The 18,110-nt window shown below is 37.5% G+C and overlaps 1 protein-coding gene across 9 annotated transcripts in view; it reads right to left on the bottom strand.

Annotated features, from left to right (window-relative positions):
• The window catches only part of CACNB2 (calcium voltage-gated channel auxiliary subunit beta 2), a 312,930-nt gene that overhangs the window by 197,458 nt on the left and 97,362 nt on the right, over positions 1 to 18,110 (bottom strand). The window contains exon 1 of one of the 9 annotated variants that reach the window (XM_006906996.3): positions 17,202 to 17,848. The exons of 7 other annotated variants lie outside the window; for them this stretch is intronic. In XM_006906996.3, coding sequence (XP_006907058.1) covers positions 17,202 to 17,249 — 48 coding nt within the window. In that variant the 5' untranslated portion in view covers positions 17,250 to 17,848. Of the gene's footprint in view, positions 1 to 17,201; positions 17,849 to 18,110 lie in introns of those variants that run through there. One more of the 9 variants, XM_015585652.2, reaches the window with a different exon arrangement.

Raw genomic sequence — 18,110 nt, 5'->3', positions numbered from 1 at the left:
GAGCATAGATTTGGAGTCAAACACACCAGGCTTGAATTCTGACTTCTCCACTCACAAAACATGGTAACTGAGGTGAGGTAACTACCCTTGTTGGACCTGTTCCCTCATCCATATAAAGACTCTAGTGACATGTACACCACAGAGCTCGTATGAAATCATGCATAACACATGTGGATAGAAAAGCACACAGCAGCTCAGAACTCGAAATCTCCCTGCTCCCATGTTCTGGCTTGGTCTTCATGATGTACTCATTGTGTGCTCAATATATAAGCCTGTTTGATTCTTACATTTCTCTTTTGTAAGGGAAGGAAAATTAACTTTCACGTATACCTAATGTGGCTGAAGCCGAAATCAAATAAAACCATGCATGTGAAAATTGCTTGAGATTTGCAAAGTAATGAGAGCTGGTAGATGAGGTAAAGTTAAGGCTGCCATATACAGCTGTACATTCCATGCACTGCACACAGGCCCCAGCCAAAGGACGAGTCAGGGGTGAAATCATGAGAGGCTGCATCTGCCCAGTGGGAGTGCATTTTTTCTAATCTGTCCACTCAAAGAGAGGCCTTTTTCTAATATGCACAAAGGGGCCACAGTGAATAGCAGAGGCTTTAAGTGTAATGAATAAAATAGTAGATTCCTCAAGTTCAAATTCTGGCTCTGGCATTAACTAGTTGTTGAACTTTGGGCACACGCCCTCTGTGCCTCGATTCTTTATCTGTCGAAGAAAAAGTTTTCATAGCACTCGTAGGATATGGGGGATACATGAGTATGTGTAAAGAATTTTAGGATAGTGCCTGGCACATAGCATGCAATCAGTAAATGTTCATAGTTAATTATGACTACAATTATTCTATAAATGTAACATATCATAATCCAGATGAAGATGTGCCAACTGTGGTGAAATGATGTACAGTATTAACCATTCAAAATAGAATTTGGGTCTATTCAGAACCAATCCATGTGTACACATGTTTTTGAATGAATCCAATTAGTAATGTATAAATTTGTTTTTCTTAATTTTCGATGAATATAATGAATAAATTGCTGAACCACTGAAACACAAGTTATAAAACAGCTCTGATGATTTGAAATGGTTGTCAGAATTTGTTCTCTTGGACAGGAAATTGTTTTGTGTAGCTCAAGCCAAGGCTATTAGTACCAATGGCTTTGAAGAGCTCTGTAGTTTAGATCTTAATTTTTAAAAAGTTTTTTTACGTCTTTATTTAAATTGGGATTTGACACCTACAAAGAGATACCTAACTATTATACGAAAACCTCACTTGCATTCATATTTTAGATATCTGGAAAACCATCCTTTGGGAAAGAAATAAAATCCACCTAGAATTATGGTAAATTCACTAATTTATTTATTCATCCAGCATATATTAAGCATATTTTGTGCCAAGGACTACGCATTTCTAATCTGACTATTTCTAACAGGTTGCCTAACTCTGTCAATAGGTTGTGATATTTCTGATGAGAATTTGTCATCTACTGGTAGCTTATCAACTAAATACTGACCCTTGTTGCATTAGAAATTCTTTAAGGGCGAGAAGCATATTCATCATTTTAATATACACTACTATGACATATTATACACAAAAAAATGTTGGCTGAAATGATAATACAAGTGTCTGCCAAGTGAACTTCAAAGACACATCCCAGTAGAGCACACTGCAGTAATCTACCCCAGAGAGGATAAGGACATGGAAAATGTCACAAAACAGTGACTTCTTAAGCAAGGGTCTCACCACAGCTTCGCGTCCTCTGGAAGGAGTCATCAACAATGACTTGTCATTAAATAACAGTCGCAGAGGCGTTTTCTGGTTCTTTTGGATTAAATGTTGGGGGAGCAGAAGAAAGAGGGCAGAGGCGGGAGGTCACGGGCGGAGGGGCTGTCTGAACTTCATCCAGAGAGAACAGAACCTTTTGTTTTCACCAGCTCTGGGACAGCTTTCAAAGAGACAAGCCAAAGCCATTCAGATTTCATTAATTTGGCCAACCAACTAAATTAAAATGTCCTTGATAAGAAAAGGGTGAAGGAATGGCTATAGCGAAGATTCATGAGATTTGCAAATATCCTCCATTTCAGCCAAAATTTACTAGAGATTTAAAAAAAAAAAAAATTTCAGGGGTGATTAACCCAAAATACGTAGTGTAAAGCAGAGTGACTATCTTCGGCTATCTTAGCCATTTTCTATCTCCATTTCTTTTACTATGAATCAAATTTTGGTCTGAGTAAACTATGTTTTATGAGTAAAAATTTTAAAAAGTTAAGAATCACCATATTTATGTTTCATTTTCTTTTCCTCCTCACGACAGCCCCTATCACTGAGACTCTTATCCTTTTATTACCCATCTTGAGAATATGTAGGAGTGTGATCTCCTGACTTCTGCCGTTTGAATCCAACTGCCTAAGTGTGCAAGAGAGTCTTCGTTGAGGTCCTCTGTTTACATCACTGTAGATTTATGATCACAAATAGAACAGCCTCTTATTTGTTTACCAGACTGAGTCTTAATCTTAATCCTGTGGTTGTGATATATGTATAGCAGTTATATAAGTAGACAAAATAAATCTATGCAGTGACAGCAAATATGAATAATCGTCTTCTAATTAGACATACTGGTACACAAATCTTTATATGTTAGCCAGAAAATAACCATTTCTGGATAGTACTGCGTCTACGCACATAAATCCAAGATTTGAGCTCGAAGTCATGCATAAAGAGCCACATTATATTATAACAGGTTATAGGAAACTGGTTCTCAAATTCCCTTAGATGATCAGCCTAAGTGAGAATAACAGTTTGAGGATCTAAAAGCAACGAGTATTGTTACAAATGAAAAAGATGCTGTTTTATTTAGGTAGATACTACAAGTTCCTTGAGGGAAAAGATTATTTATCTTTATATCCCCTCCCCTCTCCCACCGCCAAATAACAGAGTATCTGGTATGTGCTAGGTACTAAATAAATATTGAATATATTAATAAACCCCCAAATCATTAAACTAAAAGTTAAATATGTTTCACTTTATAAGGCATGAGATACTGTTTCCATTCTTATTCTTGTTTTATGAACGTCTGCATATATATTTCATTTCTACCTTATACTGATACGTCATGTCACATCATGGAAGTAAGCTGGCACTCACTCTTGCCTCCTTGGTTGATCATGTTTTTTGCTTGTTTTTTTTAGAGTTTGGGTTATTTGGTTGAAAAGGACAGAGATCACTGAAGTCCCCACAAGTGGCAGGGCCTTATTTAAAGGGTACACATTTGTAGGAACTCAGAAAAGCTGAATAATCAGACTTTAGAAATGCCACGAACCATTTTATATCCTCACTCTCGTGGTCTTCCATTAACTCACCTGGCTATCACATGGCCGTATTTATAGGCCATGCTTCTGGAAAGTTCTATGTTCTGCACCCTGAGCCGCTTTGAAGATTCTCTCCCTTTCCTACATGCACTCCATACCACATCACTTCTGCTTCCCTCCAGTACTCAAAATTTGGGTTCGCTACGACTCCCCATGACTTCACCTCCTCCATAACCACTTTTTAGCTCCTGCTCCCAATGTGAACAGATTCCGTAGATTCCCCATTCGAATTCTCAAGTCGAAGTGCTTAGCCTAATCGAACACATTCTGGCTGCTGTTGGGGTGGGTGGGACTGTGCAGCCTATGCAGTTCACACAGGGCTGTCGCTTGGCGGTAACAATGAGATCGTCAATTTCACATAGCAGGCTAGAGGCTGACAAGTGCATGGCCAGGAATTCTCATAAAGTTGGAACCATTATTCACTTCTTTATATTATTGCCTATATAGGTTTCACTATTTGTTTCCAAGTTTAACTTACAATGAAATTGTCTGAGATCATTGTTTCCTGCCCAAAGTTTGCAACAACTCTAATCTTTTATGCTACATAAAGCTGAATGTGTGGTGTACTGATGTTCTGTATTTACTGATTAGTTATTATTTGAAGTTCCTATAAAATATATTTTAATACTTTAACTTATGGGAATTTATGAAGGATTGGCAGGGAGTGAAAAAGTTGAATCATAAGTTCCTTATTTAATCTGAATAAAGTCTAATCATTCTGGTTGCAATTAAATGACACGTTTTGAAACCAGAGAAATTGGTTCATATTATTAATAAAAACTGATGGCAAAACTTTAGCCTGAAATTTAAAATCTTGAGTTTAGTTGGACTATGTGGTAGAATGTAGAAGCCATTAATAAAAGCATTATGTAATGTATTCGTCTATGCTTTACAAAAAAAGCAGAGTCTTTATTTAAAATAGACCTTAAAAACCATTCTTGCATGGGAGTATACTAATAACTTTATTTTCTTCATGTGCCAGTTCATTTATTTTGACAATAATTCTCGCTGCTAGAAGCTGATCTTCAAAAACACACGTGTCTGTAGTCCCTTGTCTCTATTCCCTTACTATGAGTCCAACCTTTCCCTTTTATGAAGAAGTACGAGTATTAACAAGATAATGCTGGGAAATGAATTCTGATAGCTAGTATTTAGATGGCACATCAGTACTTATATCAGGTCCATCAGAGCTCCAGCAGTTACCTAAAACCTGTAGTCTGAAATCTATTCATAGATGAAACTAACAACTCCAAGTGTCTTGCATTTTCTCCAGAGAGTAATGGAGCAGAGCTGTCACAGGGAAGCTCTCAGTGACTTAATGACTATATAAAATGCCATGGAGAAGTGCATGTCTCATCAAGGGCTTAGAAAGGGAGAGTAAACATGGAACGTCCAATCAATTCAGGAAAACGTCAGACTGTCATCTCATTTTTCATGGAGCTAGAATAAACCCCAAATCAGCATCCTTTAAGAATATTCTTTAATCCGATTGCACTGCCAATCATGGCTCAAGGTTCCATGAAAGAAACAGAGCAAGAAGAAATCATAGAGGGTAAAAATGAAAAATCAGAGACGTACCCTCCAGCAGGGATGGCTTTTCCTTTTGAAGCAGAGATTCATTTCAAAATTTTAAGTGCTTTTTGCTGTGTAGGAATAATAATTCTATTCTTTTTAAATGTAATGGAGCCCATCATGGTTATATTTATAAAATTTATAATTAAATTGTAAATTTAATGAGCACATTATGATTATAGTTTGGAAATAAAAATTCTAGGAAATCAGTTGCTTCAAAAGGGATTGACCAAGAATTCTTTAAAGGGATAAATTTTTAAAACCTAAAGAAATTAACTAAAGTGAAGGAAGGTCTGCACTGTAAGAACACACACACACACACACACACACACACACACACACACACACACACGATTTCCTTTTTAAAATATTTGTGACCCCAAAGGAAATGAGGTCATGACTAGAGGCAGCTCTGACCTTCTCTCCACCCATCTTCGATCAGACAAAAATTAATAGGCAAATCTTGCTAAGAGCCCTTAAAAACAAGAGTACAAATTCTAAAGTATGTCTGTATTGCTGCCTTATTCTTATTCGAGAGGTAGACTTTTGGGAGTTGGTTTAGGAAACTTCTTGCATGTAATTAAATCACTTTTTAAGGTATCGTCGTCAGTCCATGTTCAGGAAAAAAAAATGCTGAGGTGCTGATAGCTGCTCATATTTTGAAACAATATCGTAAAGTCACTTTTAGATTTTTCCATTTCAGAGGCCTTCTCTCCCTTCTCTATTTTTCTGGAACTGAAATTTATTTTCATCAAAATAAGTGGACAGGTCAATTTATTTTAGCCAAATTAACCTCTTTCTAAGGAAAGCTGCCAATAGATTTTACCAGTTGGAGCCCATCACGCACAGCATATCCTATTTCTCTCTGTGGCATCTAGAATGATTTTATGGTTAGAGGTAAGACTCCCAAAGGGTAGAAACTTCTGGAAATATGAAACCCACATTACATTTTTCATGGCAGATATTGACCAGAACTGGGTCTGCCCAGACTCATGGTTGCAAAAAGGTCAATGATGCTCAAGAAATAAATGGTATGAACTAGATCTAGCAAGACAAGGTGTGCCTTACAAGGTATTTTATTTTAGCTCTTTTATTAATAGGCTCTTCACAGTGTTGCCTAGTTGATTCTATAATTGAATTACAATTCAATAAGCTGCCTATTAATATTTACAGAATGTCTGAATAAAATCTTTACCATCATTATGAGTTACTTAAATCAACTCAAATATTAAGTCTGTACTCTTGACAAGTTTTTTACCAGGCATTAATTCTACCAACAAGGCAATTCTGGATTTTTCCTATACACACCCCCCTGCCGTTAGCTACCTCTTCCCTAAAGCCCATTTACATAACTGAGAAACGCCAGCACCTCTCTGCTTTATGATGCTGGTGCTTTACTTTCTAAGCTTTAACCACAGAAAGGCGTGGTTCATTTAAAAAAAAAATTGCACCATCATGTTTGATGTATGTGGTTCCTGCTGCCCAGGATCTAGTTCTTTCTTTTTTTTTTTTTTTAGAAATAAAACTTGGATTTCCCTTTGGGAACTTCTCCTCCTCCATTGCGTGCTGACTTGGCAAGAGTCAGTCAACTAGTCCTCCTCTCTCCTGGCCCGAGAAGATCAAGCTGGGCCACCTCCCAGGAATTTGAATCTTCAGGAATCTGAAGTTGACTTGAGGTAAGCTGACTCAACTCAGAGGAAGGACTGAAGAGCCTAATCGCGATTCCTGACACCCCCAAACCCCATTTTCAAATTCCTTTTGATTCTCTGAGCTTTCCTTAAACACAAGTATGCACACAAATCACCCTGAGAGTATTGAAAATTAAATAATGAATGTCCATCCCTGAGCTGCAGATTCTATGGGTCTGAGATGGTTTCTGGGGACTTGCACTTTTTTTTTTTTTTTTGACTAAGAATTCTCATGCTAGTGACCTAAAGAACACATAGAGAAACACTGCTGTAAACTGCCAAGAATTCTATGTTTCAAAATAAAAAGTGATGGGGGGAGGTAGATGAGGTAAAAGGGGTCAAATATGTGGTGACAGAAAGAAATCTAACTATGGGAGGTGAACATACAATGTAAATATATATATGCCTTACTGTTAAAATGTACAGCTGAAACTTACCAGATTTCATTAACCAATGTCACCATAAAAAATTAATTAATAAAAAATTTTTAAAAACTGATTTCTATTGTGTACCACTAAATTACCTTTATCTCATCTATCCTTTCTAAAACAGTGGAAAGTAATTATTAATATAGAGGTGGGTAACCTTGGAGGAGGGGGGAAGAGAGAGAGTCCAGATTTTTTAAGTGGATTTTTTTTTTTTAAGCCCCTTTCCCCACCATCCTTCCCTGTGCCCCTTCAACTAGACCCTTGAAAAATCATGAAGAAGCTCCTGTTCCCGATGTGGGTGTGTCCTATTCATTATGCAGGAAAAAAAGGTTGTGGTCCCTCCCCTTTGACGATCACTTTGTTTGTTTCATAGTCTAATATCTGCTCCCCCCCTCGACCCCGCAAGAACCACCTGATTTTCCCAATAATGAAATGACGAAAGAGAAGTCAGTGACTCATTGGGGGAAGCTTCACAGACTCATGACACCATGGTTGGAGGGGACAGTGGGAGACAGAAACTCCAACATGCATTGCTTTTTGGACATCGGAGTGGATTATATAAATTATTTATTCCTTTGATGATGGGTAGGAGAATGGCGCTATGCTCAACACAAAAGCTCAAAAGAAAAAAAAAAAACAGCTTAAAAAAAATAACTACTTCTGATGATTCAGGCAGAAGACAATTGGCTGTTGTCTCAATGTAGTACCAAGAAAGAACAAACAGAGGAGTCTGGCTCAATGGGAAGCAGATCTTTTCAGCAGAAAGGTCATCTGGCAATAGAAGGGCTCTCATCCAACACGCAGGTTGATCCCCACCTGAGCTTGGATGGAGGGAGGAGGGAGAAACTGACATCTTCTAAAATCAGTTTTCTATATGGGAAAGATGTTGGGGCAGCTTTTAAAACACATAACTGTTAAATGCTTTAAATCGAGGCTTCCCCAAAAAATAATTGGCGGTGTTTAAGTGGCTGTGGCTAAAGATACTTTAAAACATGTTTTCTTTTTTAAATTTACCTATTTTGCTACCACTGCTTTTAAATACAGTTAGATGGTGGTAAATTTCATCATTTAAATCAAGCTAAGATCTCTTCTGTACTTGAGCAGGTCCTTGCCATGGGCAAATAAACTGGTTCTTGCTGTACATCCTTAAAAGAAATAAACAGAATATAATCTAAACAATGAGAAGAGGCCTGAAGGGTAAATGATTACATAGTTTTGAACTCTGGCAACGAAATTTATCTTCTGCTTTATAAATACTGAAGAAACTAAGGAACTTAACTTTGTATCATCAAAGTCCTACGGTGTGCATACACATGCATATGTGTGATTCATTATGTAATGAATTTTACATAAATATAAAATAAAATGTGCATATTGTAATGACCAGAGGGAACAGAAGGGAAAAGGAAAAATTTGATAATATTTCCCCAGCACTATTCATTCATTCATTTGTTCATTCATTCAACAAATATGTCTTGAGCACCTGTCTTGGATTCCCAATGAGGGTTTTGAGCAAAGAAATAACATGACTGCATTGGAGAAAAATCACAACGGTAGCTACAATGGAGAGACTGGTTGTTGAAGAATTAAGACTAAGACAGGGAGACCAGTGAGGAGGTTGCTGCAGTAACTTTGGAGGGAAAAGCTGGAGCCTGGACTAGGGTTGAGGTAAATGAAAGAGAGAACAGGTTCCAGAACTCTTGAAGGAGAAGTGATTGATCATGAGGATTGTTGAGATCTGAGAGTACAGAGAGGGGACAATGACTCTGTTTATGACTTGGACAACTGGGAGTATAAGGATGCCATTTTATCTGATTTGTAAACGGGAGTAGACACAGGTTTTGGTGAGAGAGTGGAAGGGAGGAGCAGAGATGAGAAGAGTTTTCAGAGATGTTTGGAAGCTTTTGGATAGTTATATGGGTCTGAAACTTGAAAGAAAGACATGAGCTGGGCATATAGATTTAGTATTCATTGGCGCATACACTGAAGAGTTTTCTTTCAATTATGTTGGCCATTTCTTCTAAGTCTACTTTTTTTTTTAGGCTTTCCCTCTTCTAAACATCCCTCACATGTATGTTGGTATTTATTGGCTTCTTTAAGAGTTGAATATAGACAGGACTGCTTGAAGGATACCAATCAATGTAAATAAGAAAACAGAGATATAACACAGATGTAACAGGAATAAGAAGAGAAAGACGGAACCAAGCAAATGAGGTACCACAGAAGTGAAGGCCAAGGTGTTTCAAGGCAGTGGGATGGGGCCATGGCCAACGGAGGCAGCTATCTGACCATCTTGACTGGTGTGTCTCTGTAGTGGAGGAAGGTGACTCACAAGGCCAGCATAAATTAATAGAAATCTCTCTTAAGATGATTTACACTCCTCTGCTTAGATCTCCTATGTCCCTTCTGATTTTCCCGTACTGAGGAAATGTGCTAACAATAAAGGCATGCCAGAATGCAAACAAATTCAATAGGATTTGGTCGCCTTTCATGAAACAGGTTCTTAGCCTACAAAGAGAAGGACTCAACCTTGGTCCACGTTCGAGTGTGTCTACACAGGACACTCCACGCAAGACCCAGCCAGACCCTGCACCTCTTCATTTCAAAGTACTGTGAGCACATATGACAATTTCTCAGTTAACAGATCCCTCAACTTCTGGAATATTTTCACTCAGTTAACAGATCCCTCAACTTCTGGAATATTTGCATTTCAAGTTGGTTGTTTTCTAATAGAATATGTAATCTATACATCAATTTATATTTTATAAATCTTTCTTATTTCACATTAAATATTTGTTGCAAAAATAAAACGTGCTTATTGTAAAATGCCTAATGACATAAAAAGTAAAATAATAAAGTAAAAATAATAATAAAAAGTAAAACAATAAAAACTAAAATCATACCTGTGCATCTATCATCCCACTTCCGTGAGTTGCCCACAATTGGTATAACCTTCTAGACCTCTTCTTAAGCAAATATAAATATAAATACAAGCACAATCAGAGCAAATGTGATTATACTATATAGAGTGTTCTGTAACATATTCTCAGAATTCACACCTTCTTCCACATCAGTCTATGCTTGTCTGGTGTTTTTGACCATAGGGGGTATATAATTTATTTTCTCCCATGTGGACCCAAGTGGACATTCCACTTAGGTCAAACATTTTAATGTTCCATAAACTTGTGTATCTCCACCACAGAGCCAAGCACTTCTGAGGACAGGATTAGGGTTTTAATGTCTCTTTGAATTTCGAATTTCCAGGATAGCTCAGGGCAAAGAGCAGGTGCTCAGTAACTACATCATGAATGAATGGATGATAACTACCACAGCTCTACATAAATAAACTTTACAAAGGCTTTCTCTAAAACAATAAATCCAACCTTACAAAAGTAATGGCTCTTTTTCAGCAACTTTCTTGCCATAGGAAAAGTGAGGCTCAGATGCCCAGGGAGGTAGGAATAACAAATGATCAAATAGTTTACACTAAATTAAGTACTTAGTCTCTGCCAAGTGTTTTCAAAGTTTAACACAAGTAATATACACAGCAAAACAATGAGTAAGATTCTATTGTTATTCCTCATTTAACAGAGAGGAAAATTGAGGCACAGAGTGATGGGGTGACTTGCCCAAGGGTCTACAGTGTACAAATTTTAGGCCTGTGCTCCAAGTCTGTCATTCATATATTAAACTGTGTCTCCACACTCCCATGTTCATCGTGGCATTTTTCATAACAGTTAAGAGATAGAAACAACCTAGGTGTCCATTAATGGATGACTGGATAAAGAAAGAAGTATGGTAGATACATATATACAATGGAATATTATTCAGCCATGAGAAAGAAGGAAATCCTGACATTTGTGATAACACGAATGGACCTTGAGGACATTCTGCTAAATGAAATAAGTCAGACAAAGATAAATACTATACAATCTTAATTATATGTAGAATTAGAATATTATTCAGCCATGAGAAAGAAGGAAATCCTAACATTTGTGATAACATGAATGGACCTTGAGGACATTCTGCTAAATGAAATGTCAGACAAAGATAAATACTACACAATCTTAATTATATGTAGAATTAAAAAAAAAAAAAAAAGCCAAACTCATAGAAACAGAGTTAAAAAGTGGTCGCCAGGGGTTGGGGCCAGAGGGTGGAATACAGAGGAGTTGGTAAAAGGGTAAAAACTTTCAGCTATAAGATAAATAAGGTCTGAACATCTAATAAATAACATGGTGCCTATGGTTGATAACACTGTATCATATCACTAAAATTTGCTGAGAGTAGATTTTAAACGTTCTTAACCAACCCCTGTCCTCCATGAAAAAGATAAGTATGTGAGGTGATGGATGTATTCATTACTTAGATGGGAAGAATCCTTTCACCGTGTGTATGTATATCAAATCACCGCGATGTACACTTTAAATACCTTCCGCTTTTATTTGTCAATTATATCTCGAGAAAGTTGAAAAAATAAATTTTTAATTCTATTTTCCTAAACATAAATAGACAAATAAACTGCCTCTCTAACGGGAAGAGAAAGCAATGAGTGCAAGCAGGATGTGCTGGGAAGGATTTCAAGTGAGTGGAGGGTCCCATGCCCCTGAATACTCATCAGCGAGGTCGTTCTGTATACACACCCAGAGGCTGCAAACTGCTAACCTCGCTTCACCTTTCCCCTCCGTGCTCCTTAATATTTATAGGCGTGTTCATCTATTTCATTTTCATTAATAAATGTCCTCATGGACTGAAGCTTATAATTAAAGCAAAATTTAAAGGTCTGAAAAAATGAAATCGAGTAGTATTTTTATTGTGAACTATTTTAAACAGTCATGGTTGTTATTTCTGTAGCTGAGGTCTAAGGCTCTGACGTAGGCATATATCTTCTTAAAGATATTTTCACATCCTAGAGAGGTGAGCCAAAATTTTAAAAAATTTTATAGGCTTAATGACACCTTATGACGTTGAAGAATCAAAGTAAGGATTTTAATGTGACCCAAATTAAAAGCTATTAAAAATGCATGCAGTCCCAAATCTGAAAGTCAGCAATTCTTGAGAAAATACCTTTAAGACAAGGTAGACTATATTTGATTTTAAAATATACCTGTCTTAAAAGCCAAATATCATTTTTCAAGGACATCTTAAGACATAGCTGGAAAAGCTCCAAGTGATGTATGGTATATACTATGTACATATTAAAACCACTATGCATATGAATCTTTTTACCTTATCTGTGAAGGAAGAGAATCAATGCCACCAAAAACTCTTTAAAGACTAATGTACCATGAAAACATATTCTCCAAGGTAACTATAAGTGTGTAGCTTAAACTTATTTTAACTAGTAAGACAATCCTGATCCTTTGAAAAAAATATAAATTGTGACAGAAAAACTATAACTCGAAAAAGGTACATTACCTACAAGTCTACTAACCAAAATTAACTGGTACTTCAGCTCTTTATAAGTTCAATGATAATCGATTTTTATACACAGATACACTACAAGAATTTTAGTGTTAATTAAATTTCATTCTAATCCCATTCTTTAAACAGAGAAATACATTCCAAACGAGTTGAAGAAAATACCGTACGTGGAATAAAAATAAATTACAGCTTGAGCCTCAGCTTGGCCACTATCACATCCTGTGGCCTATGGCAATACAGTTATTTCTCTCATTCAAAGTGTTCTCCTCTATGAAATAGTGATATCATCCTTTGCCTTGCCTATTCTTAGAGGTTGCTTTAATGTCACATGAAATGATGAGCCTAAAAGTATTTGTCAACTCTAACTACATGACTGTGCATCAAGTAACCATAACGATCAGAATTTAACTAGAGGACTGAATTGCTCAGAAGTTATAATACGTGCAAAAGTAATACTTGGTGATCTCACTACATTTATATGCTCTGAATGTTCAGACGTGATCCTATGCTTAGGATGGTATGCTCTTCTAATAGACAGACTGGGTCATCTTTCACCATCTAACTCATTTATTAAAACTTCGAGGCTATTAGTATTAAGTGAATAACACAGGCAGTAACCGAGCCAGTCAAGAGCAGTAATCTACCGTTTCTCTGTCAACCTTCCCTTACTAGTCTCCTCTTATCGTAGGAGATATTAGATCTCATAATCTCATTTCACAGTTGCTACCAACTTTTGAATAACAACTGTGTATCAGGCAGTGTGCTAATGCTGACGAACTATTTCATTTTAACTCTCAAAATAAACCTTCAAGCTCTTACTGTTTTCCCAATTATATACATGAGGAAACCAGGGCTGAGAAATAAGTGGGCCTCCCCACTACCATAACACCAAGAATCAAACCCAGGTCAGCTCGATTCCACATTCTCATTATGTTGTATATGTCACTTTGTCTCTAATCATTTCATTATGCTAAGCACCAGTGACTTTTCTCCTTGTCAGGTTTTTTGTTGTTGTTTTTTTTAACAAAAAGCATCAAAAGATAGACAATGAGGCAAGGATTTGAACAAGTACTTCATGAAAGTAGATATCCGAATGGTTAATAAGTATATGAGAAGATTCTTGTTTCATAAGTCATCAGAAAAACACCATGTAAAACCATCATGGGGTACTTGTCCACATTCGCCAGACTGGCTAAAATGTAAGCTTACACCAAGTTTTGATCAGTCTAAATCGATCGAACCACTTTGGAAAGCTGTGTATCAGTACTGACTTAAGCTGAATATATATGGATACACACACATATATACACACACACACCACGACTTGGCAATTTCATCTTTAGATTTATATCCAACAAAAACGCATGAACATTCACAAAATGTCACAAATGTTCACAGCAGCACAACGAATAAGAGTCCCAAACTGGAAACCACGCAAATACCTACTGACAGCAGTACAGATCGTTAAATTATGAGATGGTCACGTAATGGAATACTATACAACCATGAAGAGGAGCAAGCTACTCTATTACAACCACGTGCAAACACACGGATTAGTCTCACAGATATCATGGTGAATCACAGAAGCCAGACAGAAAAAGAGCACATGTTGTATGAGTTCATTTGTAAACATTTGGAAATAGGAAAAACTAATGCATGCTGTTAGAAGTCAGATTAGTGGGTACCCCAGAGGAGGGGAGAGGTGACTGGGGAGTGGACGGGAGGACGAGGGAGCTGACATCCCTTGGTTTCTTGATTTGATGTTGGTTACACAGGCCCATTCTCTTTTGGAACTTCCATCAAGCTTAACACTTATGAGTTCTGTACTTTTCTGCACATATGTGATATGTCAATAAAAAGTTTACCAAAACAAGTTAGGATCAATCTCTGCACCCCCATGCACACAAACATCAATATTTAAAAGTGGTTTACCAGAGATGCACACAGAGCTTACTAAACATATATCTTGTTAAGTTTATTTATTCGGCTGACAGATTTCCACATCATTTAATAAAATAAAAACAGCAAGACAGTTTAAATAAAAATAGGATTTTTTTTTCCTGAGATATGAAGCTGAGTTCTCAAAGAATGACTGTTAGGTATAAATGGCATAATGAAGACTAGATTGTGAATTCAAATAATATCAAAAAGAGAGAGGCTTATGCATTGTGTCTTATAGAGAAAGCAAAGGGTCACAGCCAACAGGGTGGGACCGCCGTTCGCAGAATAAGTTTTGAATATGAAAGCCACATTACACAAGCCAGGGGAGGGAGCCTAACAGAGGTGGCAGCTGTGGAAGGTAAAAACCTAGATATGCAGCATTCTGGCATATGTATATAACTTTATTCCAAACCCACATACCTTTCATGTTCTTTCTAAGAGACAACGTTACAGTAGGAGGAATCCTTAAGAAAGCTGTCAGACTAAAAAAAAAAGGTGTAAGAACTAGTGGAGGATTGAGATACACACATACGCATCAACTGATTTCTATATTATACCATATATATATGTTTTACATATATATACTTTCAATTCCCAAACTTAAGTTGGCACTTAGTACTGGCATGATCTAAGTCATCACTCCCTTAAAACTGACGACAGACTCGAGAAAGGACACCAGGACAGTCTATTCAGTGGACATGACCCCAGTCCTGATACTCCACGTGGCTTTGGGCTGCCCTCTGCTCTGCTCACCACCTGGCTATTTGATGAGCAGCTTCGAGGCTCCATGTGTTGTCTGCTCCACGGGCTAATTAGCGGTCACATTGCCAGATATACACAAAGTGGGTTCTTTTTCTCCAAGAAATGAAATATATGTCAGATTCAGTGCCCCTGTAGCTTTGGGTTGTCTCTCGATCAAGAAAATTGCGATCCATATATTAAACTACTGAAGAGCAGAGGCTAAAACAACAGCAGGTGGGTTACAGGTTGGAAGTCGCAAGATAAATGTTCTAAAATAAATGAAAATTTATTTCTAGTGACCAAGATGTATGAATCTCCTTTATATTTAAAATATAGTTGAGCTATGTGTTTTGTGGTCCCATAATCAAAATAACGGGGTAAAAAAGTTTGAGAATTAGCAGATGAACTGAACCTTCTAACCTTTCAGGCAAGATTCCAGAAAATATAGATTATGCCATCTCCCCTATTTATTTACATGTTCAATGTCAGAAAAAGGACAAAAACAAGTAAGGCAAAAATTATTGCTTTGTTTGAGGCCTTATTTCATAATTCCTCTATTCAATAGGCTAGACAACCATAGATTTCTTCAAATTCATTATATAAGAGTAAACAGAAATTTATAAAGCCATAATATTTTTAGTCTTCATTATATTATAAAAACTATGGTTTTAAATTTCAAATTTTTATTTTTAAGATTTTTCTTTTTGTAGGTAATTTTATACTTGAAAAACTTTGTAACACTCATTCTCAAATCCTATTAAAAAGCAACTGCTTTTTTTTCTGTTGGGAAAAAAATAAACATCTCTCCACGCAGATGTCATCTTTAAAAATCTTTGCTGGCTGCCTCACTATAGCACATTTACTCCTTACGTGTCAACTGTTGCTTTCGAAAGACAAATGGCCCCAGATATATAACGATTAACCACAACCTTTAATTAAAGGGGCTTTTAATGATTTTACTTATTGAATAAAATTGGATATGATCTTTACGATTTGATATAGTTATCCCTTCCTCAGCCTCGCACTGCTAGTCCAACTTTTTCATTTCGATCCTATCAGATTTTGACCTTGTTTGTCCTGGAAATGTCACATATCTCCTCGGATAGCCTGTCTTCCAAGGTCACAGATTTCTTTACACTGTACGCTTAAGTATTGATTAGCTCTTTGTAGGTTTTTCTATTTGTTTCGTGGCCAGCACTCTCCGACCGGTGTTAAACAATTCAGCACTGCAGTTTGGTCAGCCTGCATGAGCCTCATTTCCTGTCACATCACTCTCTGAAAATAAGGTGGCCGCATGCAAAGGGAGTATGGAAATAAAGCAAGCGCTTCCTCGGAGCTTGTCAGAGAGCGTACTGCACAGCATATTTCAATTAGCATCCAATCGTTTTAAGTAGTGATACTTCAATGTTTGTGTAAGCCTGCCTTATAAAATTTAATACTCAGACAGCCATCTTGCAAAACACAGCAGGTCCACGAAATAAGGGCTATTTCAGTGAAAATAATCACAGAATGACAGAGCTGCTGTAAATGCTGGCATTAATGCAACAGCTGTGTCATCCATCAAATGATTATCCTCGACTCTTTCTGAAGCTGTTCAAAATAGGATTTAATGGTAGTCTCTGTGGCTTTTAATTTGCCAAACTCCGTAGCATCTCTCTCTAAAAGTGATTTTTTTTTTTCATGCCATAATTCAAATATGAAAACAGGACCACTCCAGGTAAAAGAGAACATCAAGTGGTTTGCACTGATACAGAGCTCTGAGACAATGGACTTCCCAAACAATCCCTGTACAAGTTATTGCCAACCTGATCAAAGTAACACAGCACTAAAGATAAAGGAAAACATCTCCGGAAAAATCTCAGAATTTCATATACCTCAGGTGCCTTGAAAACTCATTGTACAAATGATCGATTCTCTGGCCAATCCTCAGCGCAGGGATTAAAAAAACATCTGAAAAAGGCAACATGCACCAGACAGACACTAACAGTATTTTCAGCCCCCAGCTGCAATTCTACAGCCATAGAAACTTACATAGGACACCCGTACTCGCCGCCGGTGCACCAGCCCACAGCACTGCATGAAGAGGGGTGTCGCAGTCAGCGTGTGGCTTCACCGAGCTGCACTGTGCCTTGTCTTCTCATCAGAGCCACTGTCCATTTCTTCCCACCTTCAACTCCCAGGTAAGAGGCATGGGCAAATCAACACTTAGCTTCTGCCTCCTAGGTAGTCTCTAAAAACACCACCGTTCCTGCAGGCATGCCCAAACTTTCTTTTCCCTGTTTTTCTTTTTCAAGTAATTTGATATCTTCTTCAGAGAGTTGTCTATGGACCAGCAATCTGCCACAAGTATCATTCATTTCCCTGCAGTAACTATTGCTAACACCACATGGTTACGACTGGCCAGATCATTAGAGTTTCTTGGCAACGTTTTTACAGTAGCCATTCTCAGCTCAGGAGATTTTCGAACCTCAGAGAGTCTTGCATTTCACAAGGCTGCAGTTTCCTGCTCTGTGCAAGAGCAGGCCTACTCCTGATGCTGTTTATGTTACTGCTTCTGAGAACGCTGCTGCTCCCGCTGCTGTTCTGCCATCATTGCCTCCCTCCCGATGCACAGACTGGCAGCAGCAGCAGCATCCTTGCATCGATGTTCCCTCTGTCACACTTTGGGCATATCTGATCGGCGATTTCTCCCTCCTCCCTTTACCCTGAAAAATGATGGAGTCTAGACTTTAATTCACTCTAGATTCCTAGGACTACAGAACCATCCTCCAAACTGTCAGATGCTTTGTCTTGCAGTACGTGTTTCACATGAATTGTAGAAAGGACTGCTGGAGTGGCCTCGGGACCCGACTCTCTCAATCACTGCTGCTAACACAGTTGTGAGTTTCTGGCTTTTTTTTTTTTTTTTTTTTTTCTCTCCCCAAAATTTTTTTTCTCATT

The sequence above is a fragment of the Pteropus alecto genome, unplaced genomic scaffold, assembly GCF_000325575.1.
Source record: "Pteropus alecto unplaced genomic scaffold, ASM32557v1 scaffold11, whole genome shotgun sequence".
Taxonomy (NCBI): domain Eukaryota; kingdom Metazoa; phylum Chordata; class Mammalia; order Chiroptera; family Pteropodidae; genus Pteropus; species Pteropus alecto.
The sequence above is the reverse complement of the archived record's forward strand: the minus strand, read 5'-3'. Positions and strand labels throughout refer to the sequence as shown.